This window comes from Falco biarmicus, chromosome 21, assembly GCF_023638135.1.
Source record: "Falco biarmicus isolate bFalBia1 chromosome 21, bFalBia1.pri, whole genome shotgun sequence".
NCBI lineage: Eukaryota > Metazoa > Chordata > Aves > Falconiformes > Falconidae > Falco > Falco biarmicus.
Window position 1 is genome coordinate 298102 of NC_079308.1, and position 23139 is coordinate 321240.

General features: G+C 51.7%; 2 protein-coding genes, 1 long non-coding RNA gene and 1 pseudogene across 8 annotated transcripts; 2 read left to right on the plus strand and 2 right to left on the minus strand.

The window, feature by feature from the left end:
* Positions 1 to 268: 268 nt before the first annotated feature.
* LOC130141807 (endoplasmic reticulum-Golgi intermediate compartment protein 3-like) lies at positions 269 to 12061 on the plus strand. 6 transcript variants are annotated; one of them, XM_056323047.1, is made up of 5 exons: positions 269 to 472; positions 771 to 890; positions 4729 to 4822; positions 5956 to 6112; positions 10827 to 11304. In XM_056323047.1, the coding sequence occupies exons 2-5, from the start codon at positions 788 to 790 to the stop codon at positions 10947 to 10949; spliced, it is 477 nt and encodes a 158-aa protein (XP_056179022.1). In that variant the 5' UTR covers positions 269 to 472; positions 771 to 787; the 3' UTR covers positions 10950 to 11304. The 6 variants fall into 6 exon arrangements, with proteins under 6 accessions (XP_056179022.1, XP_056179023.1, XP_056179025.1 ...); XM_056323048.1 differs by lacking the exons at positions 269 to 472; positions 10827 to 11304 and adding exons at positions 7792 to 7852; positions 11464 to 12061 and having other exon boundaries at positions 596 to 890; XM_056323050.1 differs by lacking the exons at positions 269 to 472; positions 10827 to 11304 and adding exons at positions 7795 to 7852; positions 11464 to 12061 and having other exon boundaries at positions 596 to 890.
* A 1116-nt stretch (positions 12062 to 13177) lies between these two features.
* On the minus strand, positions 13178 to 14742 carry LSM2 (LSM2 homolog, U6 small nuclear RNA and mRNA degradation associated). The gene is given in 8 exon segments (XM_056323063.1): positions 13178 to 13489; positions 13491 to 13526; positions 13528 to 13539; positions 14013 to 14072; positions 14309 to 14339; positions 14574 to 14623; positions 14625 to 14642; positions 14734 to 14742. Coding segments are annotated over 8 exon segments (294 nt in total). The 3' UTR covers positions 13178 to 13411.
* LOC130141813 (uncharacterized) lies at positions 14743 to 17052 on the plus strand. Its single transcript, XR_008819176.1, has 3 exons — positions 14743 to 15802; positions 16313 to 16399; positions 16894 to 17052. It is a non-coding gene; the product is annotated as an uncharacterized LOC130141813 (long non-coding RNA).
* Positions 17053 to 18573: 1521 nt separating this feature from the next.
* Positions 18574 to 22958, minus strand: LOC130141782 (zinc finger protein 345-like; annotated as a pseudogene).
* Between the last annotated feature and the right edge of the window lie 181 nt (positions 22959 to 23139).

Sequence of the window (23139 nt, forward strand, 5' to 3'; positions counted from 1 at the left end):
CGCCTGCGGGCTGCCCGGGCAGCCGCCGCAGCCCTGCGCGGGGCTTTGTCTTTCCCCCAGCCGCTGGCCTGAGCCGTGGCAGCCGGCTGGGGCTGCCGGCCCCCGCGGGCCGCAGAGGCTGCCTTGGGGCCTGCGGTAACGCTGTCGCGGGGGGGGGTGGCTCAGGAGCCTCTTCCCGCCCCTGGGAGCGGGCAAAGGCAAGAAAAGGCAGCCGGTAGCAGAATCCCCAGCCGTCGCCCCCGACTGCTGCTTTCTCCGCAAGCCTTTTAACTGCCGGGGAGGGCTGGGAGGCAGCGGCAGCTCAGGGGTCTGGCTGATCTTGTGTCGTGACAGTCAGCTCCGGGGCCGGAGCAGCCGAGGGGAAGAGGCCTTTTGGTTTGCTTCCCCGCGAAACGGGGGTCTTTTGTTTTTCCTTTGTTCCTAGGTTCGTCCGGAATCGTACGTTGACAAGTCAAGGGGAGCTGAACTGAAGGTCAGTCGAGATGTTTTTGCCTTAAGCGTGTCTACCTTTCAGGGTAACGCTTTCTTGGAAGTTGGAAACTGTCCTTTTTGAACACCAAACCAAACCCTGTACCTGGGAGGGCCATTTAGGGTGCTGCACTGTGTGTTTTATTCCCTGTCGGTCACTTGACACTAGCTGTACGTGCTCTCCAGGTTTGGCACGTTCTTACCCTGCTGGCTGAAAGATTCTGTCTTTTCACTTCCTCAGTTTGCCACAGGCCATAACACTTGTGTGTTCATAGACCGCTTTCCTTGCTCGCTGCTTTCAGATTTGAGCGTCAGTGCCATGGAAGTAACAGGAGAGCAGCAGCAGGACGTAGAGCACAAGCCATTTAAACAACGCTTGGATAAAGCTGCCAGTCCTGTGACTCCAGAAGCCGCGACACACGGTAAGATGCTATTCTGGCCATTCTTGGATGGATGCTCTCATAGTCTTTCATCACGGTATGCCTGCTATGATATTCATGGGAACAAGGGACGGCTGAATTCACAGCGTTTTAAACACCACAAACTCTTGAAGAGTTTATAGGACACAAATCTATTACACTGGTAGATCAGACAAGCTCCTCTGTGTGTGTGTGTATATATATTACACTCAGAATTTTTGCGAGGCAAGTCTTTGCCTGGTCCCTCTGAAACTGGGACAAGGACTCATGGATGCATTTCAGGAGCAAAGCTGCTGAGTGAACAGGCTTTTTCTACTAGAAATCAAGCAGCTACTCTGGCAAAACTTGACTTTGGTTGCATCTTTAAATCCTAGGAGGCTGACAATGGGACGAGCTGGTTAGAGGAAAGAGCCTTTCCAGGGAAGGCTCCGCTGACTTGACCCTTAAGCCTAAACTTGTTTCTTCCTACGTTTGCTTTGTGTGTGTTAATGCATACCCAATTAATAGATTTCAGTTGATTTATCAGTTACAAGTTGGAGTAAGTGGTCCTTGGCCACACAAACCTCTCCTCTGCATTTTTTTACATGTTATGACTTACTGTTGTACTTAATACAAACTGGGAACGATTCTGGTAGTGTTGCAGTCAAACAGTAATGCTGTCCCGACTTTGTCTTTCTAACATGTGAGCTCCTTGTTATCTGTTCTGGGAGATAGTGTAGTTCTGTGTATTGGCATGAACAAATTTGCTGATTTGTTGTAACTCAGATTTAACTTTTCTCTTCTTAAAAGCTGAAAGACTAAACTAAGCCAAGAGCTGAACAGTGAGTAGGTAAGCTAAGCCAAGACCTTCTCCTGGTGTCACAGAAGTGAGGTGATAGCGTTCTTACTGTTGTGTCACTTAGCAGCCTTTCTGTATTCAGAGGCTGTGGCGTGACGAATGTAATGTCTGGGGTCAAACCCTGCTTTTCTGTATCTAATTCTCTGTTAACACCTGTAGGCCTCCTGCCTTACTTGTGTTGCCAGCCTCCACTGGGATTACTGGGTCTGAACCGGTTGCTCTCGCTCCTTATATTATCAAGGGAGAGGAAGAGAAACTTGCAGGGAGCAAACAGTCTCATCCAGGAGAGGCATTTTGAAAGCGATCAAATTGCATTGCATGCAACAAGCAATTTCTTCTGCTATCTGGAAAAAGCGTATGGCTAGTTTGATTTCCACCACACGTGTGGCAAGTTAGATTGGAAGTGTCCACCCACCTTTGTGAAACTATGATTATCAGTTTCTGTTAGTAGCACTTGATGTTCAGTCAGTTATTTAAATGGCAACTATAGCAGTGTTGTCTGGTAAAGGGAAAATCCACACAGACGTGGTTACCGCCGGGCTTGCTTTAGTCACGACTCAGAGCTGGGCCACCCCCCCAGTGGGTGACAGAGAACCAAGGGATACAGCGTAGGTTATATACGCTTACCAGATCATTAGTCAATGTCTGAAGTTTTTAGGCGTTTCCTTTGGTCCTGTTGGTTCTGTGAATCCATCACCTGACTGTCCCAGTTGATTCACCTGCTCGGTTCCAGTCTGCCTCGGTTCCAAGCTCCTCCTTGGATCGTGATCTTCTTTCTGCCTGCTTTAACTCACATGCTCCTTCAAGCACGCTTAGTCTTTGAACAAGCAGTTCCTATTCGCATATACCAGTTTTTCTCGAAACACCTGTGTTTCTGAGACCACCTGTGTCCACAAATTGAACATCTGTTGCTTCTCTGTTCTCCCACCGATTAACTGGGCTGGGTTTTAAACCAGCCTTGTGTTAGGGCTATGCTAGGGACGGGGCCTGGTTCTGCCACTTAGCTGCTTCAGCACTTTAAATTTCTTATTTAAAAATACATTTTGTCTAACATTAACCTTAAATTTAGTAAAGCATACATAAATATTATGGAGTAGTATGTGGAGGCATTTCCTGATCATAGTTACATTAAAATAGTTAATAGCTTAATGATTTCTATGGTAGGTTGCATTCTGTGCTGGGATGTCATCTCATTAACTTCCATTGGATGGCGATAGAGGATTGAATTTTTTAATTTTTTAATTATTATTATTATTATTATTATTTACTGTTTCCTTCCTTTTTAACATGGGCCGAGTTTTCCAGCGTCATGTGTCATATCTGCATGCAAGTCGAGGACCATGTTAACAGCACGAAACTTTGCATGTGGGGTTTTATGTACTGCGGTTTCTTTATAGTATCCAAGCTGTGTGCAGTACCTCTGGGTGCTCTCTGAGATGACTCGACAGGCGGCTACCGATTACATTCAGAAAGCTGTTACTAGTTGCTGGATCTTGAAAGACTCCATGTGTTGTACAGGTGGTGTTCTTCAAATGGCAGGAACCATGGCTTTGACAAAGCGTAGGAATTATTAAGCTGCATTCTTCCTGACGCTATCTCTTAGTGTAATTACAGGATCAAAACCCATACTGGTTGAATTCTTAAGTGTACTTTCAACTTGTTTGAGTGTTGTAAGCTGTAGAAAGTAAGTCTCATACAGTGGTTTAAGAATGGGTATATTTTCCTGAAAGTTTTTATTTGCTTGATCATAACTACCATGAAGTATTTGATTAAAGAAGCAAGGTTAATGATTGATTTTCATGCATGTTTCAGTCTTTCTAATTAAAATCTCTTTCTTTTTTCTGTGGCTAATACAGATGTCTTTAATACTCATTTCTGTCCACCTGGTATACCTCCCAATCTCAGCAGAGAGGGTCCCGATAACATTTTGTCCCCTCAGCAGTGCCTGACTTATCACCTGCCCTGGCCTTAGTTATCCAAGAATCCACCTTTTCGAGGCTCGTAAGAGGGTAGTGCGGCAGTGCCTAGACAGTGAGCCTTAGAGGGCTTCTGTAACCCAGCAGACTTGGTCCTGTCCTTCAGGATTTGAGCGAAACAGCCTGTTTTTAAGGGGCCTCTTCTAATAAGAACCCATGTTTCTGAAAATTTTAGACATGCAGTTCCTTGGCTTGCTTATTCTGAACTCCAAAGTTTACAGACCTTTCATATTTGTTTTGGTTTTTGGGAAAACAAAGGTCCTGTTGGAGTTTTCTGGAGGCATGTCTTGCCCTTTGGCAGGTTTCAGCTGTCACCAGCTCTCATCTCCTCTGTTAAGAGTCCCTCTGCAGCCTTCTGCATTTAAGAACATAAAACTCCATGAGTTTGTGCCCCAGCTGTACTGCAGCTGTGCATTCAACACACAGGTGGCACAGACACTTGCAGAATTGTAAAATCGTGACAAAGATAGAAATTCCTTGGAGATTTCTAGTAAGCCAGTGGTTAACGTGTGTGCATTGTCAGCATCGTTGTACTGGAGAGCTGAGTGTCAGTTTTCCGCTTGGGAGATTCCCGCTGTGATCTAGTTTCACAGCAATGTATAACTGTGTTCCCTACATACCTTGGGACAGGATTATGTGCTATGCGCTGCTGTCTGCTATCTAAAATGTTGTTTGTCTAACAGGTCCTGTATCAGTAGCAGTTTGCTGTTTGGGTCTGCTTTAGACAAAGTTTTAACGAAGCCTTTGTGCAAGTAACATCTGATTGGCGCTTCGGCAAGGCTTACAGGTGGCTGGTTCTTTCTGTGGAGGGCGTTCTTCAGATGGCAAATGCTACTCTGCTTCTTGATCTTACTTTGCAGCTCAACAGGCCCTGTGCATTCTTTCAGGTGAACTTCGGGTGCAGGATGCGCAGATTCTGACACAAAATCATTTTATTCATGTGTAGAACAGTTTCTGTGCGTAGAGCAGAAATACAAGATAGTGTTTCTGGATGTGCCTCGTCACTTTGAATCCTCTTTTGTCTTAGAACTGGGGAAAGAAGAAGAAAAGGTGTTCGATCCAAATGCTTTGGATGCCGATCGCTGTGAAAGCTGTTACGGGGCAGAGTCAGAGGACATTCGGTAACCTTTACATCTTCTTAGTGCTTGAATCGGTACAGTCAATGTGGCATATGGTTGGAGCTTTTATTCCAAAATGTCTGTGAAGGTCCGTACAGTGAAATCCTCCTGAGCACCTGTTCAGAGAATGGTGAGAGCTGTTGTGTTATCGTACGCCTGTGCTGCGCTCACGATTGTTAAAGAGCGTGCACAGTTAGGTTGTCTGTTTTGTCTGCGTGCCTGTTTAAGGGCAGTAGCACAAAGATTGTATCTTAGCAAACAGAACCTTTTCTGGGATTACTTGGTGTCCAGAGGGGAGCTGTGTAAATTATTTCACGGTTCTGTGAGCTGTCTCAGAATAAAACCCGGTTATGACTTTGCCTTCTCACTTCTGCTGCAGACTTTGCGTCCTTATGGGAGCAAAGACCAGACACCTATCACTCAGACAAGTGATGGGTGTCATTCGGTGTTTCTCATTCCTTCTACCTGCAAATTTGTGTAAGAATGGATTCATGATAGTCCACAGGTTCTGGACTGTCCTTTGCTATTATTGTCTCTGTAGTAACTTAGTTTGTCACATCTGTCAAGTTGCATCCTTCCCCAGAGATGTTTCCATCTTGAGGGATTCATGATGCGAACCTTCAACTTTTTGTTTTGTCCAGCACAACACGGAACAGAGATAGACAATTGTTTTTTCTGGTGACCGAGATGTTGGCCAGAAACAAAGAAAGTTTGCCGTTAACCCTGCCTCTGATGTTGGCAGTCTTGCCCCAAGAACAGAGGAAGGGAGGAATAGAAACAGGTAGATGCTTTGTTCACATGAGGAAGTTCCAAGCTGCTCAGAACTGTGGGACACTGATGTTGTTTCTGTAGCAAGTTTCTTTGCTGAGGATTGACTTGGCTGTCTGAATGGACAGCTAAAGCCCTCTTCAGATTTAAGGGCTGCATTAAAACAGCTTGTATCCTCGTGCCAAAATCTCAGCAAGTACTTCAGGAAGCTTAAGCTCCTTCAGGAGCATTAGACCACCTTTCATTGTCAGTCCCTTATGTTTGCTTCATTGATTTGTTAAAATAAGATCCACCAGGGATTCAAATCCTGAGCTGGAGTGTCTCTGTATCGCTGTAAAGATGATAAGGTGATGTTTGTGCTTTTGCAGGTGGTGTAATACTTGTGATGATGTCAGAGAAGCATACAGGCGACGAGGCTGGGCCTTTGAGAACCTGGATAGCGTAAAGCTGTGCAAGAGGGAGGGATTTAGCCAGAAAATGCAAGAGTGGAAGAACGAGGGCTGCCAAGTGTATGGTTCCCTAGAGGTCAACAAGGCGAGAGCTGGGTTTTACCAAGAGCCTGTTGCATGGTGGTGATGAGCATCAGAAGGCACAGTCGGGGCATTCCGCTCCTTCTCCAGCTTTAGGTGTTCACAGGACTGTAATAACCCCTGGGCTCAGCGAGGTACTTGTGCCTGTAGGGGGGTTCAGTAGGAGGGTCAGGAAAAGGGTGGGAAGGGGCTAATTCCCTGTTTCATGAGGTGGGCTGGCTGGAGAAGCTTAGCCTTTTCTACCATCTAGCTAGTGAGTCTTTTTACCGAGGTTTCTGGAAGAGGAGAGGCAGCTTCTTTGAGGTTAGGTCATCCCATCTGCCCGTCTAGTCTCAAAACAGAGACCACCTGTGGGTGCTGGAGATAACAGTAGCCAGCAACTTGTCAGCAGAGGTGCTGGAGGGAGTGAAATGTTCCCTTCTTTAGAAAACCAGTGGAAGCAAGACTTGGAGTTGATTTTCAAGGTTGAAGATGCTCAAAGCGGTAGGTTTTGCAACTGGTGCGTGAAAATGTAGTACAAGATACACCAGATGACTATGTAACTACCCTGTCATTTGGCAGGTTACCGAGCTCAAAACACTTGCATGTGCAGGTCACGTACCCAAGTACATTCTAGCACTCAGGCCCAGGCTAGTTTTTTTAATTTTATTTTTTTATTTCAAAATCTGAAGGTTTTTTTACATCTTTGTGTACTATTCCTGGAGGCAATATTCTTTATTTCTGGGAAGAAAAAACAAAACAAACAAAAAAAAAAATCAAACCAAAACACACCCCACCCTTTCACTCATGAAGCCAGACATTGTGCTTTGAGCATCATCGTGGGTGCCGAACCATTACAGGACCCTTTGTCACAAAGCGTGATGAGCAGGAGAGATTCAAGGGGGAGTGCTGTGGGTAGCAAGGGTCCAAGGGTGGGTGGGCATCACTAGGGAAATTTCTGGGGGCCATTGTTAGGCACTTGCACTTTTGCACATCTCCATTCTCATCGGGTCCGCAGTTAACATACGCGATAGGTTTGCACGGACATTCAGAGGTGTAATGTAGCGTGTGAGCTTGATGCATTGAAATCTTCCAGGGGAGGGTGTGTATGATTGCTAGCAAGTGTCAGGGAGGACTGACATCTAATATCCATATCCTTTTCATATTCAAGGTTAAAATTTTAATAACCTTTGTCTTTGGGGGGTTTTGGGTGGTTTTTTGGGGTGTAGTAAGTTTAGTGCTTTATTTTTGAACGCAGCTTGTTTTCATGGATGCATACATAGGACCACTCTTGTTTATTGCATTAAGGGTTTTCTTACCCTGCCAGCTCACCCTCTCGGTTACTTTCTCCCCTCCTTTCCTGTGATACCTTTTTGTATTTCCTACAGCAGCAGTTAAGTTCCCTCCCAGTAGACTTAATTCCTCCTCCTTCCTATTTTTATGTCAACTAAAATACTCTGCATAGAACAGTTATTATCAACATCGGTATGTGATGGTGGCTTTCCACATGACTGCCTGTGAGGAAGAGGGGAAATTCATATCTCTTTTAGGACAGTGTTTGCTGGTATTGTCACCCATGACAATGAGTTGCTTATTGTCTATCTTATTTAAACTAAAATTTGAAAATCCAACCACCGGTATGACTGCTTTATTTATACAGATTCAGGCCTTTTAATGAAAGATTACTGTCTCCAGCAGGTAGCTGGAAATTTCCACTTTGCACTGGGAAAAAGTTTCCAACAGTCTCATGTACATGGTAAAGTATTTTCTTTTCCTGCTTATTGTGACCTTTAGATTCCAAGTGTTTGTGGCCATTTTCTTTGAATATCTTTGCATTGCTATCCGTGATAACAGCAGCACTGCTTCAGGGGGGAGGATGTTGGGGAAATTTTGTTAGAGAGGTTTAGAACCATCATGAACAAAGAGGAAAGTGTTTTCTGAAGGTGCTGCCACGTGGGTGTGGGAGAACATGGAGGAGAACGTGTCTGGGCAGTCTCTCGGCCTCACTTGTTCTACAAAACTTTGCTGCCCTGCTGTAAAACAACCTCAGGTACGGTGTTCGGTCCAGGACCTGAGTATCAGTATGTCTGGAAGGGATATCTTGGAGAAAACCTCGTGAGAATTTTAAAGCAATTCAGAACTTTCGTAGTAGAATTTCCATTGTGAAGGACTTCCTCAAGTATATATAAATAGACAGTGGCCAGAATAATAGTGGTATGGGAACATATTGGCGATTCACAAAAATTAACAAAAACATATTCCCCACGTACATTTGATTGTGCACTGTGTTCAATCAGACTTTCCCGTGCAAGCTTTTTAAATAAGGTTTTACAGGATTCGTAACAGATGATTTTAAAATTCCAGGGCGATTGTGGGCTTGATGTGGGCCTGTCACCAACATCAGGAATAAATCCCTTAACTCCAGTCTAGTATTCAGAAACAGACATCCTCTTTATTGCAGTGCTGGATGCACAGGGGTTCACTTCACCCAATGTGCACACCAAGTTACTTGAGGGTTTACCTTATATGCAGTAGAGTACTTGCATATTCATAGTGCATTACACACATTTTCATTCAGACACAGGATTGGTTACAAGTTTCTTGCTTCTAATGCAAACTAGCATGCATCCTTAGACAGCACTGGTGAAGTATTTGCTAACTCCACATGCTCCCCAAGCAGGGGCTTGCCCTTTCTTGGAGGGGCTGTTTTGAATTGCGGGTTCTCCCACACCCATGTGGCAGCACCTTCAGAAAACACTTTCCTCTTTGTTCATGATGGTTCTAAACCTCTCTAACAAAATCTCCCACTACCACAGTTAACCTTTGTCCTACTCTCAACTAACTTGCTGTGGACTACGACACCTTATCAGCTCGTCTCCTCTTGTGGCCAGAACTTCCTTGCTTGAATGTTTTCCAACCACATTGTCTGGCCAAATGTTCATCCGTATCTTCCTTGTTAACATACCAGGCCCTCCTTCTCAAGGTTAGTATAGCTAGCATATCCCTTAAGCATTGCTAAATGGTCAGAGTTTTGACCACATATTTACATATGGGTGACTTTGACTTGTAACAGTTCCCCTCTTTGAGACTTCCAAAGTAAGATTTCTTTGGGAGCCTCACCTAAATTGCCTAATTCTGATAGTATCTTCAGCTTTGCAGTATGTGCAGCTGGGTACAACCTGACACAATTAAAGGTAGACGATTTGGTTTTCCATATGATACCTCGTAAGGGCTAATTATACTCCTCGACCTTGGTTGTATTCTGATTCTCAAAAGGGCTAGTGGGAGGGCCCGTGGCCACTTTAAAGAAGTTTCTTGGCATGTTTTAATAATCTGCTGCTCAGGGTTTGGTTCATTTTTTTTCTACCTTCCTACTCAACTGAGGCCTCTAGGGAATATGTAAATTCCACTTCATGCCAAGGATTTTACTTAACTGTTGGACTAAATCTGCCACAATATGCAGGCCCGTATCAGGACATTCCTATGGGTACCCCAGACCCTGGTATTACTTCTTTGAGTAGTAGCTTAGTTACTTCCCTGGCTTTGTTGGTACGACAGAGGAGAGCTTGTGGCCATCCAGAGAAGGTGTCAACCAATACCAGGAGATACCTATAACCATTTTGTGTTGGCAATTCAGAAAAATTAATTTCTCTGTAATCTCTGGGGGAATTTCTTTGCCTAGCAGCCCCTGGGGACAATCTTTCCATGTTCATGGGATTATTTTTTAAACAAATGGGGCATTTTGTTATTACAGACCTTACTACTCCAGTCATCCCTACACATATAATCAAATTCTGAAGACTAGAAATCATAGCCTCACTACCGCAGTGTTTCCTCATGCCTCTTTTCTACAATCTCAGGCATTATCTGTGGTGGAACAATGACTCGTTCCGTGGGAGTTACTAACCAGCCCTCTCTGTGGTTGCTTTAACAGTGATGCCAAATGTTGATCTGCCTCACTATAATTAGGTTTCAGAACGGGGAGCTTCACCTGGTTTAGTGGTACCAATGCAAGGATGCTTTGTTCAGCCACCTCTTTAGCAGTTTTGTAAGCCGATCGATTACCCACGTTTACTGTGGTTTGCCCGAACTGATGTGTTTTGCAATGCATTACTGCCACCTCCTTAAGTTTTTTAATATGCTGTAGAAGTTGGAGAATTTCTTCCTTGTATTTAATAGCTGAACCCTGAGCCGACGACAATCCTCTCTTCTTTCAGATAGCCCCATGTGCATGGACTATTCCAAATGTATACTTTGAATTGGTCCATATATTTACTTTTTTCCCTTCAGCTAACTTCAGGGCTTGTCCTTCTGGGCTGATGTGTCAATGGATAGGGCTCCAGCCTCTATTATCTGTGTAGCTGTGACTGCTGCATACACAGCCATCTCTTTCCCATCTTGAAGAAAGCTGCTACCATCTGTAAATAGCTCCAAATCAGGATTAGTTAATGTTTCACCTCTTAGATCCTGTCTGCTCAAATATAAGTCTTTGATAGTTTGCAGACAGTCACAGTACAAGGGTTCGGAGTCCCTCACTTCTGAATTCAAAAACATCACTGGGTTGATGGCTGTGCTGGTTTTAAGTTCCACATCTTCCTGTTCCAACAAGATAACTTGATATTTAAGCATGTGACTTGGAGACAGCTAATGCCCTCCCTTTTGCTCTAAAGACAGAAATCCCCATATGCAGAACACGCGCCATGATTCTCTGTCCTATTTTTAATTTTCAGGCTTCTTGGATTAAAAGAACAGTTGTGCTTACAGCCTGCAAACATCCTGGCCATCCTTTTTTCACATTGCCCAGTTGTTTGGAGAAAGACCCCACAGCTGTTCTCTATGTTCCCAGTCTTTGAGTGTTCAAACCCAGGGCAAGGTGTTGTCATTCAGGTACAAACAGCTCAGAGGGCTTAGACAAACTGAGCGGTCCCAATGCAGATGCAGGCATCGGAGCCTTTTTTAAGTCCTTAAAGGCTACTTGGCATTTAGGGTTCTCTTTTGACCCCTTTGAGGTTTCACAAAGGGGTTTTACCAATAATCCATAGTTAAGAATTCAGTCTGCACCACCCGACCACACCCCAAAATGCCCTCTGCTCTTGTTCAGTTCTTGCTTCTGGAGTTTGGCAGATCACGTATTTTCTGTCAGCTCACTGTCTCTGTTGTCCACGTGAAATCTCAAAATCTAAATAAATCAGTATTTTTACCACCTGAGCTTTGCTTTTTAATACACAAGATCCTTCTTGTCCTAAGAAATTTTAACAGCCTTATAGTCATCTGCAGACGCTCTCCCAGAGTCTCTGCAGCCAACTAAATGTCATCTACTTATTGCTGTATTGTTCCTTGTGGGTTTTCCTTTTTCCACAATTCCAGCTCTTCTGCCAACTGGTTGCCAAATATTGATGGACTATTTTTGAACCCTAGAGGTAGCACCATCCAGGTAAGTTGTATTTTGCGTCCAGTGGTGGGGCTTTCTCATTCAAAGTTGGCTACTGCCTGCCTTTGTCTACAGGTATGCAGAAAAAAAGCATCCTTTAGATCAAGTACAATAAACCATTTATGCTTTTCCTTCAAGAATGTCAGCAATATATATGGGTTAGCCTCTGTTGGGTTGGTATCTTGAACAATCTGACCCATGGCTCTTAAATCCTGAACTAATCTATATTCCTTGCCATGTTGCTTTTTCACTGCTACTATCAGGGTGTTCATATTCTGATTCGCACTCTACAACCCATAATTCAAAAATGTTTGTTATTAATTCTTGCAATCCCTTTCAAGCCTCCCACTTTTAATAGGCTACTGGTTTTGTCCTAACAGTTTAGTTCCAGATTTTGGAACAGCTTTGCTGGTTTCACCAATTTAAACCAAGCTGGGAGTCCACTAGCCTGTACCAAGGGTGTTACTGCATCCTCTGCATCTGCAGGAATCTGGTTTTTGTGTGTTCTGTAACATAAAAATTCTCGCTTCCACAGCTTTTGGTTCAGGTATTAGTGGTTGCACCTCTCTATTATAAGTTATCTGCACGTCTAATTTACACAATAAATCCCTTCCCATCAAGGGTATCAGACATGCAGGCATATATAAAAATTGGTAAAGTTGCCCATTGTTTCCATAGCTTAAAATTTAACGGCTGTAAAAAGGGCTGATTTGCTCACTTCCCTTAGTTTCATGGCTGAGGTTTTCTCTACAAGCATTAAGTACAGAGTAAGTGACTCCTCTATCAACTAGAAATTCTACCTCCTTGTTTCCCAGCCTTTGTGTAACCAGGGGTTCTACCAGGTAGATTTCCCCAATCCCTTCCAGGTTTCATTGTCCTGTGTTTCATCAGCTTGATGGCTGCAGGGCCAGTTCCAAGGTTCCAGCCTGAGTACATTCCCTTTTCCAGTGCCCCCTCTCTGCAGGTAAGACAGGGCTGCACAGAAGTGGGTCATTTTCCCTGCCCCCGCTTTTTTCCCACTCCTCAGTACCCCCATCCTGTGCCACCCGTAGGTTCCCCCAGGAGCCCTTGTGGAAGCAGGTGATCCTTCTCCCCTCTTAGGTTTTCCCTTCAGAGGCGTCATGTCTCCTTTTCCTTTTCCCTGGCATTAAAAACAGTCCACGCTACCTCTAATGTCTTTCCCAAATCCTTTGAGTCCACCCATTTTAACTTTTGAAGTTTCTTCTGTCTGGGACTGAGAGTCCCATAAAGATGGGAGCTAACTGAACAGACGCTTCTGGCTTTCCAGGGTCCAGATTACCCTGTTTCCTGGCAGTGACTTTTAAATGCTGCATGCAGGCAGATGGGGATTCATTGGTTCTTGTTCAGCCTCACAGAATGCAGACGGTTCACTTCAGGGACAGACCCAGAGCAAGGGCAAGGACTCTAGGGATGAACCTGGCACATCAAGGCTTGGGCTGCCTGGCTCCTGAGCTGAGGGAGCGGCCGCAGTGTGTTCTTGGCTCTACCAGAGACCCTCAGCCACAAATGCAAACACCTCAGCTCCCACAGGCAAGGCGCCAGGCGTTTGGGCCCCTCAACCCCTCCCAGCCCCCCCAAGTCCCGTCCGCCACCCCACCCCCCTTCCCCCATTGAAAGGGAACTCAAGCATCTGGCGCAGCACAGGGGCCATTGGGTTTATTGAGTCCCCTAGACATGGATATCGGGGGGCCAGGGGGATCCCGTGGGTCACTGCAGGTCCCATGTGGGTCCTGGGGGGTAGCATGGGTCCCTGTTGGGGTCCCTGTGGGTCACTAGGTGTCCTGTTGGGGTCCCTGGTGGGTACTGGGGGGGGGTCCCATGGGTCCCCATATGGTGCTGTGGGTGACTGCAGGGTTCCATGGGTCACTGCTTCTGCTGCAGGGCCTCCTTGCGTGCTGCATCCTGTAGCAGCTGCGTGTCCACCTCGTCAGCTGGCAGCTGGGACGTAGCGCACCACCGAACCCCGGATGAAGCAGTTTCTTCACCGACAGCTGTGCCCCGCGTCAGCATGCCCCATGGGGGGCCTGGACCCACATCTGACACACTTCCCCCACCCCGACTCCAAGGGACTGCCCCCAGACCCACATCCAACCTCCCAGAGCCCCAGGGACCCTCCAGGACCCGTGTCAGACCCTGCAAGAACCCCCCAGACCTGTATCCAACCCCCCAGGGACCCTCCAGAACCCACATCACACCCCCAAGAACCCCTGACCTGTTATCCAACCCCCAGGGACCCTCCAGAACCCACATCACACCCCCCAAGAACACCACCACCTCCAGACCCACATGGGACCCTCCCAGAATGCCCCAGACCCCCATATCCAAACCTCCAGCACCCTCAAGTCCAGGTAAGCCACCCCCAAGACCCACATCAGACCCACATCCGTGTCCAGGTGGGGACCCCCGACCCCCCCCCCCCCCCCCCCAAGTCTGCCCTCCACATGTGCGTTGGGGGGGCCCATACCATGTGGGGGTACTTCTCAGGGTCAGTGACGCTGATGTCTGTCAGTTTGATATTCAGGTACTGGGGAGGGCACAGGGAAGGGGGGGGCCGTCAGAGCCCCCACAGAACCCCTGACCCCATAGATATCCCACAGAGCCCCCCTCCCCCCCAGTCGTCCCCCCCGGCCCCATAGGTGCCACACAAAGCCCCATGCCCAACAGATCCAAAAGCCCCCCGGACGCCCCCCAGCCCCCTCTCCCTACCCACAGAGCCCACTCAGCCCCCACAGATGCCCCACAGCCCCCTGCCCCCCTCACCTGATCCACCGAGTGCAGAGTCCCGCAGATGCTGGAGAGAGAAATGGGGCTCATGGGGGGGGGGCTGGGGGGGGTCCCGGGGGGGTTCATGGCGGGGGAGTGGGTGGGAGGGGAGTCTAAAGGGGGGGATCCATAGGGGGTCCATGGAGTGAATCCCTGGCGGGTCCGTGAGCCCCAGGGGGGATCCTGGGGGGGGGGGGGGGGGTCTTTGGAGGAGCCCCTGGGGGCGACCCACGGGGTGAGGGGGTTCCGGGGGGGCCCTCACCTGAGGTCGTTCTTCAGCTCCACCACCACGTCCTTCCCCACCAGGGATTTTAAAGAAGGAGTAGAACAGCTGGGGGGCAGACAGGGGGGTCCAGAGGCCACGGGGGTGGGGTCGGGGCGGTCAGGGGACCCCGTATCACCCCCCACCCCCCCCCTCCCGCTCTCACCATTGCGGCCGCCCGGAGCGCGCGCGCTGGGACGCCTCGCCCCTTCCGCCGCGTGACCTCAATCCCGCCTACCCCGCCCGGAGACACCGCCGAGGCCCCCGCCCACCCCGCGGGGGCAGCGGGACGGAAGTGACTCACCCCGCCCTCGCGCTGGGCCAAAGGTCAAGGGGCGGGGCCAGGGTCAGCACTGTGCTGCGTGCCCCGTGTGCCCCCCCCGGCCGTCACATGGCCATCCATGTCCTCTCGTCGCCTTGTCCCCACATCCCCCTGTCTCTGGGCTCCCTGTTCCACCTCCCACTGTCCCCACATTCCCATTTCATGTGCTCGTGTCCCACTAGCCCCACACCCCTGTGTCCGCGCATTGCCCTAGCCCCGCTGTCCCCATGTCCCCTCATCTCCTGGCCCATTCCTTCTAGCCCCACGTCCACGTGTCCCCTCGTTTCGCTGTCCCCATATCCCTATCCCATGTGCTCTGTGTCCCCGTCCCCACATCCCCCGTCTCCACATCCACATGTCCCCGCATCCACATCCCACTGTCCTCGTGCCCCCACATCACCCTGTCCCCACATCCGCACATCCCCACTGTCCCCATGTCCCCCTAGTCCCACATCCCCCTGTCCCATGTCCTCCCATGTCCCCTCGTCCCCCTGTCCCCACATCCCCATCCCGTATGCTCCGTGTCCCCCTAGCCCCACATCCGCATGTCCTCACATCCCCATGTCCCCAACATCCACATCCCCCTGTCCTCACATCTCCATGTCCCCCATCCCCAGATCCCCCTGTACCCTTATCGCTGTGTCCCCACAACCCCCTGTCCCCATGCCCCACAGGCACCCATGTCCCTACAGCCCATGTGTCCCCCGTGTCCCGTGTCCCCCATCCCTGTGTCGCCTCCCAGGCCACCACCACCCACGCTGGGCTGGGGCCGGGTGGGGGACCGGGCAGACCGGCCGTGCAGCCCCATGACGACATTGTCACCTGTCACTGTCCCTGTCACCGTCCCCCCCATCCCTGGGGATTTAAGGGCAGTTCCGCAGCCCCACAGCACTGACAGGAGCGTGTGGTGAGTGGGGACATGGGGACGGGGATGGGGACATGGGGATGGGGACAGGGATGAGGGGACAGGAGGGGGACATGGGTACAAGGATGGGGATGTGGGGACACGGGGACAGGGATGGGGACACAGGGACAGGGATGCAGGGATGGGGGGCACAGGGACAGGGATGGGGGCTCAGGGACAGAAGAGGACATGGGGGGACAGGGACATGGAGGGGGACAGGGATGTGGGAAGAGGACAAGGATGAGTATGCAGGGACAGAGGTATTGGGATGCGAGTCGGGGGGGGACATGGGGGGAACAGGGATCTGGAGACAGGAGGAGGGAGGCACAGGGACAGGGATGGGGACGCCGGGACAGAAGAGACCATGGGGGGGACAGACACAGGGACAGGGATGTGGGGATAGGGACATGCTGGGGGGACATGTGGACACCGGGGTATGGAGAAGGGACGAGGGGGCTGGGGCCTGTTGGCCCACCCCGTGTGTCCCACCCTGACCCTGACCCCTGGCTCCAGGCAGGATGTGTGCGGGTGCCCAGTGTCTGCTGAACCTGCTGCGCTGGGCCTGGGGGGTCCTGCGGGGCCTCTTTGGGGGGCACAGCGGTAAGGAGCACCCCAGGGGCGTGGGGGGGGCACGGAACCCATGGGGAGTATGGGGACATGGGGTGGTATGGCACCCATGGAGGGGGGTATGGGTCCCATGGGGGGGGGGGCACCTGGGACCCACGCAGGGGGCACGGCACCCATGGGGGGGGCACAGGGACACGGGGGGGATCGCAACACCCACCAGGGCCACCTGGGTCTGATGGCGGGGCACATGGAGGGTGCGCAGGACCCACAGGTGGGGGGTGGGGGGGCTGCAGGGAAGCTGGTTGTGGCGAGGAGGGGGTGACACCCATGTCCCCAGGGGGACAATGGGGGTGTGGGCAGGGCCAGGACACCTGGGTCCCCGCTTCCTGCCCACACCAGCTGCCCGACCCGCCCAGCTGGGGGGGGGTCAAAGGTCACCAATGATACACACCTCGCTGGGGGGCAGGGGTCAAAGGTCACCAATGGTACACACCTCCCTTCCCCCTCCCCCCCCCCCCCCCCCGCAGTGAGCCCCCCGCACCCACCAGCTGAGAGGACAACACTGGTTCCTGGCAAAGAGGACTGAGACCCCCAAACATCCTCCTGGACACCCCGAGGACCCTCAATACCGGCTTCCCCAGACCCCCACCCCACTCCCCAGCTGAATAAATGACCTTGACACCGTGGCCATGTCTGTCTTTGGGGAGGGTCGATCTGTCTTTTTTTGGGAGGGGGGTGTGTGTCTGTCTTTGCGGGGGGTTGAGACTCCACTCCGGGGATCCAGGCGTCTGCCCCCCACCTCCCTTTTCACCCCCCTTCCCCCCTCCGCCCCCCCACGGGGGTGGCCAGTAGGGGTGGGCACGCCCCACACCCCCACACGCTGTTCCCCTGAGCTAAGCGGTGCCCGCTGAGGATCCCCCCCACCACCACCCTCCCGTGCCTCAGTTTCCCCACAGTTTCGGTGGTAGTTGAGGGGACAGGGCAGGCAGGCAAGGGGTTACAGCCCCCCCGCGGGGGTCACCTCCCCAGACCTTATTTATGCGCCATTCGGGCACTGGCACTGCCCCCTCAGCCTGACAACAACGAGGAGCCTATGGACACAAGGGGTCCCCCCCACTACCCCCTCATCGGACACAGGGACCCCCTATGGACGCCTGGAGCCCCCCGCACCCCACCTTGGACACTCAGACAAAGGGAAACCCACCAGGCCTCGACCCCCTCCCACGACACCCTACTTTGGACACAGGGACCCCCATGCAACACCCCCAGACTCTCCCCACTGCCTGGAGCGCAAAGACCCACTCACACGCCTCTCCCCTCACGGGACACAGGGACACCCCAAGCCCCTCTCACCAACCCCTTCGTGCCCCGTCACTGGGGTCCCGCCCAGAGACCCCTGGGCCCGGCAGCACCCGCAGCCCCATGGCGATTGGCGATGGAGAGGTACAGAGGGTCCCAGCAAGTGAGGGGTCCTTAGATGGAGGCAGGGGGTCTCGGACACCGGGGGGTCTTGGACATGGGCAAATCCCAGTAACACGGGGGTCCTGCTGGGGGTCCCCAACATGGAGGGGTACTGGCGGGAGGGGTGTGGGTGTGGCAGGGCTCCTGGAAAAAGGGGGGTCCCGGGGGTGGGTGGGTCTCAGGTGGGGAGTGGGTGTCCGGACACAAGAGTGGTCTCAGACACAGGGAAGTGCCAGGGAGGGATCCCCAGGGCCAGACCACCCTGACCATGGCCCCTGAGCTCAGGACAGACATTCAGCCAGACCCCCCTGACTGTGACCCCTGACCCCAGGACAGAAGTTCAGCCAGAACTGGGTGGTTGAGGGGGGGGGGGCACCCCAAGGTCACCTGCGTTGCTGCCAAGACTGGTGCTGGACAAGGGTAAGGGGGGGCACAGGTGGGGCTGGAAGGGGCATGGGAGGAAATTAGGAGGCAAAGAAGCTGGACAAAGATATGGCAGGAACCTGGGGCTGGACAAAAAAAAAAAAAAAAAAAAAAAAAGTTCTCAGTTTTTTCCACCCAAGAAATTCCCCTCCTCATCCCATCCCAATCCTCATCCTATCCTGCTCATCATCATCATCCCAATCTCCATCCCATCCTCATTCCATCCTAATCCTCATCCTTATCCCATCCCCATCCCACTTCCCAGCAGGACTTGGAGAGCTTCAACTCCCTCCGGGCACAGGAGCCATGCCAACACCCATGGATGCTCTTGGTGATTTTTATTAAATGTAAAAAACATGTAAAATGATCAAGGAAAAAGAAGGAAAGAAAAAAAAAAACAGTGAGCCTTCCCCTCTGAGCACTGTTGAGGGCGTGGGACCTGGCTTCTGCCGGGGAGCAAGAGGAAAATTGCCCCCAGTGCCCAGGATTTCCAGAATTAGCCGTACCTGTGAGGTTTTGTCTCAGTCAGAGGATGGGAAGAGGAGAATGTTACTCAAATCTGCCTTTTTTTTTTTGGCCTAGAAATGCCCCAAAGAAAGGTGAGGAAGATGTGCCAGTGAATGTGATTCTTCTGCAACATCCTCGTTGGGTGGCCATGGCTTCTGTGGGAGGACTGGCATCCTGGGGCGGGATGGGGACAGCATGGCCATGGCAGTGAGGACCACATCGATGAAGACATGCTCTTTGCCTTGCAAAGCAGCTCAGACCCTTGGTCAAGATGAAAAATGTCCTCTCTCTGTGTGGAACTCTCTGAGGTTTCTCTTCAGCCCTTCTCCTGTCTCATGGAAGGAAAGCAAGATGGGTGTCCACCTCTGCGTCTGGATACCTCAGCCAGAACCTTGCAGCCTGTCTTCAGGTGGAGCAAGCAGGCACTGGTCTCAGCAGGTCCCAACCCTCCCACCTCCTAATCCATGTGCATCTTCATGTGGGACATCAAGGAGACCTTGGTCCTGTAGCAATTCCCACACTCAGAGCATCGGTACGGAGCTTCACCTGTGTGGGTCCTCTCATGTTCCAGGCATTTGGAGCTCATGGTGAAGCCCTTCCCACATACGTGGCATCTATAGGGTCTTTCCCCAGTGTGGATCCGCTGGTGGACGATCAGGTGGGAGGTGTTCGTGAAACTCAAGCCACACTCAGGGCATTTGTGGGGTCGCTCCCCGGTGTGGAGCTTCTTGTGGAGCTTGAGGTTGAACCTCCGTGTGAAGCTCTTCCCACACTCGGAGCAGAGGTGAGACTTCTCAGACTTGTGCGGGCCCTGGTGGAAGAGCTCCGCGCTTATCATGAATGTGCTGGGTTGCTCACTGGGCTTCTCCAGCTGGTGAATCTGCTGGTGGGACGTGAGGGCAGAGCAGTTGCTGAAGCTCTTCCCACAGTCAGGGCACTTGCGGGGCTGCTCCTGGGCATGAAGCTGCTGGTATTGGCTCAGGCTGTTCCTACAATCAAAGGTTTTCTGGAATTCATACACCCGCTCTTTGGCACAGACCGTCTCCTTGGGGTCCTCCAAGATGTCCTCATGAGGACACCACTGCTCCTGCCTCTCCTCGGGCCAAGACTCTGCTCTTGACTGCTCTTTTAGGACTTTGTCCTCCTCAAGAGCCCAACAGCCCCCACATTTCTCCATCCTCAAGCTGGATCTGTTTGGTTCTCCTTGCCAGGAGTCTCCAGGCTGGGGATTCTCCTCTTGGTAGCCACCATCACCTGCTGATAGACAAGAGGGCCAATATGTGACAGCCCCAACAGAAAACGGGGGGAGGAACAACTGTGGGGGATGTCTCCAGATGGAAAAATAGGGGCCTCCACACCCCGAGGACCTTCCTACCCCATGCCCGGCACAGCTTTAACCCAACACAACCCACGGATGTTTTCATGGATGGACCCAAACCAGGGGATGGAGCAAGGACCTAGAGTAAGTCAAGGTTACCTGGTGGGGCTGTGGTCCCACAGCTGCTCTGCTGGGTGTCCTGGGATGGAGGTGTTGGCTGGCTGACCTCCTTGCTGTGAGCCTTTTTATGGGCATTACAGCGGAAGTTTTGGGTGAAACCCTTCCCACAGATGGGACACTTGAAGGGCTTCTCGCCTGTATGGACTGTCTTGTGTCTGACCAGGTCAGAGCTCTTCCGGAAGCTTTTCCCACAATCCCGGCACTCGTAGGGTCTCTCACCCGTATGGACCCGGCGATGCATGAGGAGATATTGCTGCCGGGCGAAGCTCTTCCCGCAGTCAGGACAGACATAGGGTTTCTCATTGGTGTGGACCACTTGGTGGGAGATGAGGTGGGAACCTTTGGCTGAAGCTCTTCCCGCAATCCAAACACTTGTAGGGCTTCTCACCCCGATGGAGCATCTCGTGGATGAGCAATGGTGAGCCCATCGTTGAAGCCCTTCCCACAGATGGAACACTTGTAGGGCCTCTCACCCGTGTGCAGGCGTTGGTGGCGGGATGAGGTGGTTCCTCCAGTTGAAAATCCGGCCACATTCCTCGCACTTGTGGGGCTTCTCTTGGATTTCGGTTTCGGCTGGGACTCACTCTCACTCAGATCATCGAGATTTCCATGGCTGGTGGCTTCTCCCCAGTGCTCCCCAGCTCTGTGTCCTTCCAGCCTCCAGTTCTGGCAGCCTTTGTCTCGTGTTGCCTCCTCATCGTCATCATCCGCTGCCCCTGTGTCTTGCTCCACCTTCACCTGGACCTTCTCGGGGTCCTCCTTCTCCTTGCTTGCCCACCCCATACCTGTGGGGACAATGTGGGGCGGGGGGAGGAGGGTCATCAGTACCGTCACAGCCACTCTTCAACACCCAACACACGCCGGGGATAAAGAAGAGCTCTTATCCAACCTGCCCCCATCGTGAGGCGGATGCCACCATGGGATGGATGGAACCGCAATGATGGAAGGCCTACCCCTATGGGGGGGGAGAGGGCACATCCCTAAGGAAAACCCTGGCTCTAGAGACCACTGGGCAGAAGGGACCTTCCCACCGTTTCACATTTCCCTGCCCATGCTGCTGCCCGACCCCCGCTGCCTGCACACAACCCACCCCCCAACAACCCACCCGCTCCACCTTAGCGCTTGCTTCTAAGGTGCCTTCAGCTTTGCGCCCACCCCCCCAAAAAAAAAGGGGTAAAAGGATTTTTCCACGCCAGGTGGGGGGGGGCTGCGCATTCACCACCACCACCACACCCCCTTGCCGCGCTAGGGGGCATGCGGACCCCGGGTGCTGGGCGCCCCCCGCCCCAGCCCCGAGCCCACGGGCCGGTCCTCACCGCCCTGCGCAGCCCGGGGGGGTCCCCAGCGCTGCCACCGCCACCCCCTCCCCACCGCCGGCACTTGTCCCAGCCCCTTCCTGTGTCTCCGCACAGGCAGCCGGGCTGCAACCGGCCCCGAGCCGCGGCGGGGGCCGGGGGCCGAGCGGGGGGGTCTCCAGCTGAAGAGGGGAAGGTTGAGCATCCCCCCTTCCCTCGCTCTGCCCTCCACCCCCGGAACGAAGGTAGGCGGGATGCGGGGGGAGCAGTAGCAGCATCCCCCCACCCCGAGCAGAGCAGCAGCAGCCTCCGGGCGAGCTGCATCCCTGCATCCCCGGAGGGGCATCGTCCCCCAGGAAAGCGTCATCCCTGGGGGAGCATCAGCCCCGGGAGAACATCATCCCCCGGGAGAGTCATCACCCCCTCCCCGGGCGTGCAGCATCCCTCGGGGAGCATCACCCCCGGGCGTGCAGCATCCCCAGGGGAGCATCACCCCCGGGCGTGCAGCATCCCCGGGGGAGCATCCCACAGCCAGAGTGGAGCATCTCCCACGGGCGCAGCGAGCCCACTGAGGATGCAGCCCACGGCTGGGTGTCTTGATCCATTTTTGGGTGTATAATCCCCCAGGAGAGCATCACCCCCCGCCCCGGGCGTGCAGTGTCCCTGAGGGATCCCACTTGGGGTAAATCATCTTTGGTGCCTCCATCCCCAAAACACCCTTTGCTGGTCACATCTCCCATCCATGTCCTGCTGACAGGAGGCAGCCAGACCCCTAGGGAATCCCAGAAAAAAAATAATTGCTAAACCCAGGCAAAATAGAGATTTATTTTTTTTTTCTCCAGCCTGATGGAAATAAATTTGTCTCCTGGACAATAAACCCCAGAAGCAAAGCCACCACAAGCGAGGTATTTGAAGATTTAAGCGCAAGAACCTGAGAGTCTCACCCTGCACCTGTGCATCAGACCTATGTTTTGGTGTAAAATCAGGGGGAAATGGTCTAATCCAAAGGGGGGAGCACAGGTTCTTCTGCCTCTCAGTTGAGGAGTCTCGCTTTCTTTTCTAGAGCCCAGGTATTTCCTTGGCTGCCAACCATGAGCAGGGCAGGTTTGGGGCTCAGGCAGGTATCCCCCACTTTGTGGAAGGAAACTGGTTTGTGGTTTTGTTTTTTTTTTTACCTTTTAACTCAAGTATTTCGTATTTCAAATGGATGTGCTGGAACCCACCTGCAGGCCTGCAGTTACTGTTGAGGATCCTCAATTCTTATGGAAATATCCTTCTCATCTCTGTTAACCCCATCCTCCTCAACTGGAAGATGAAATCTAAGTATGTAGGAAAAGCTTTTAATAACACATAAAAACGTTTCAATAGCTGTGAAGCCATCGTGTAAAGATAAATTGTAAAATCTTTCATATTATTGCTGCCTGAGAAAATGTAATTTCACTTTATAATAAAGGTCTGAAGTAGATGATTAAGTCTTTTGAAGTTATTTTAGGGAATGCTTTTTTTCTGCCTAGTTAATTGCTGAAAAGAATGCGCTTAGGAGGGATAAATAATAAAACAGAATATTCCATCAGCTTTCAAACTTTTGA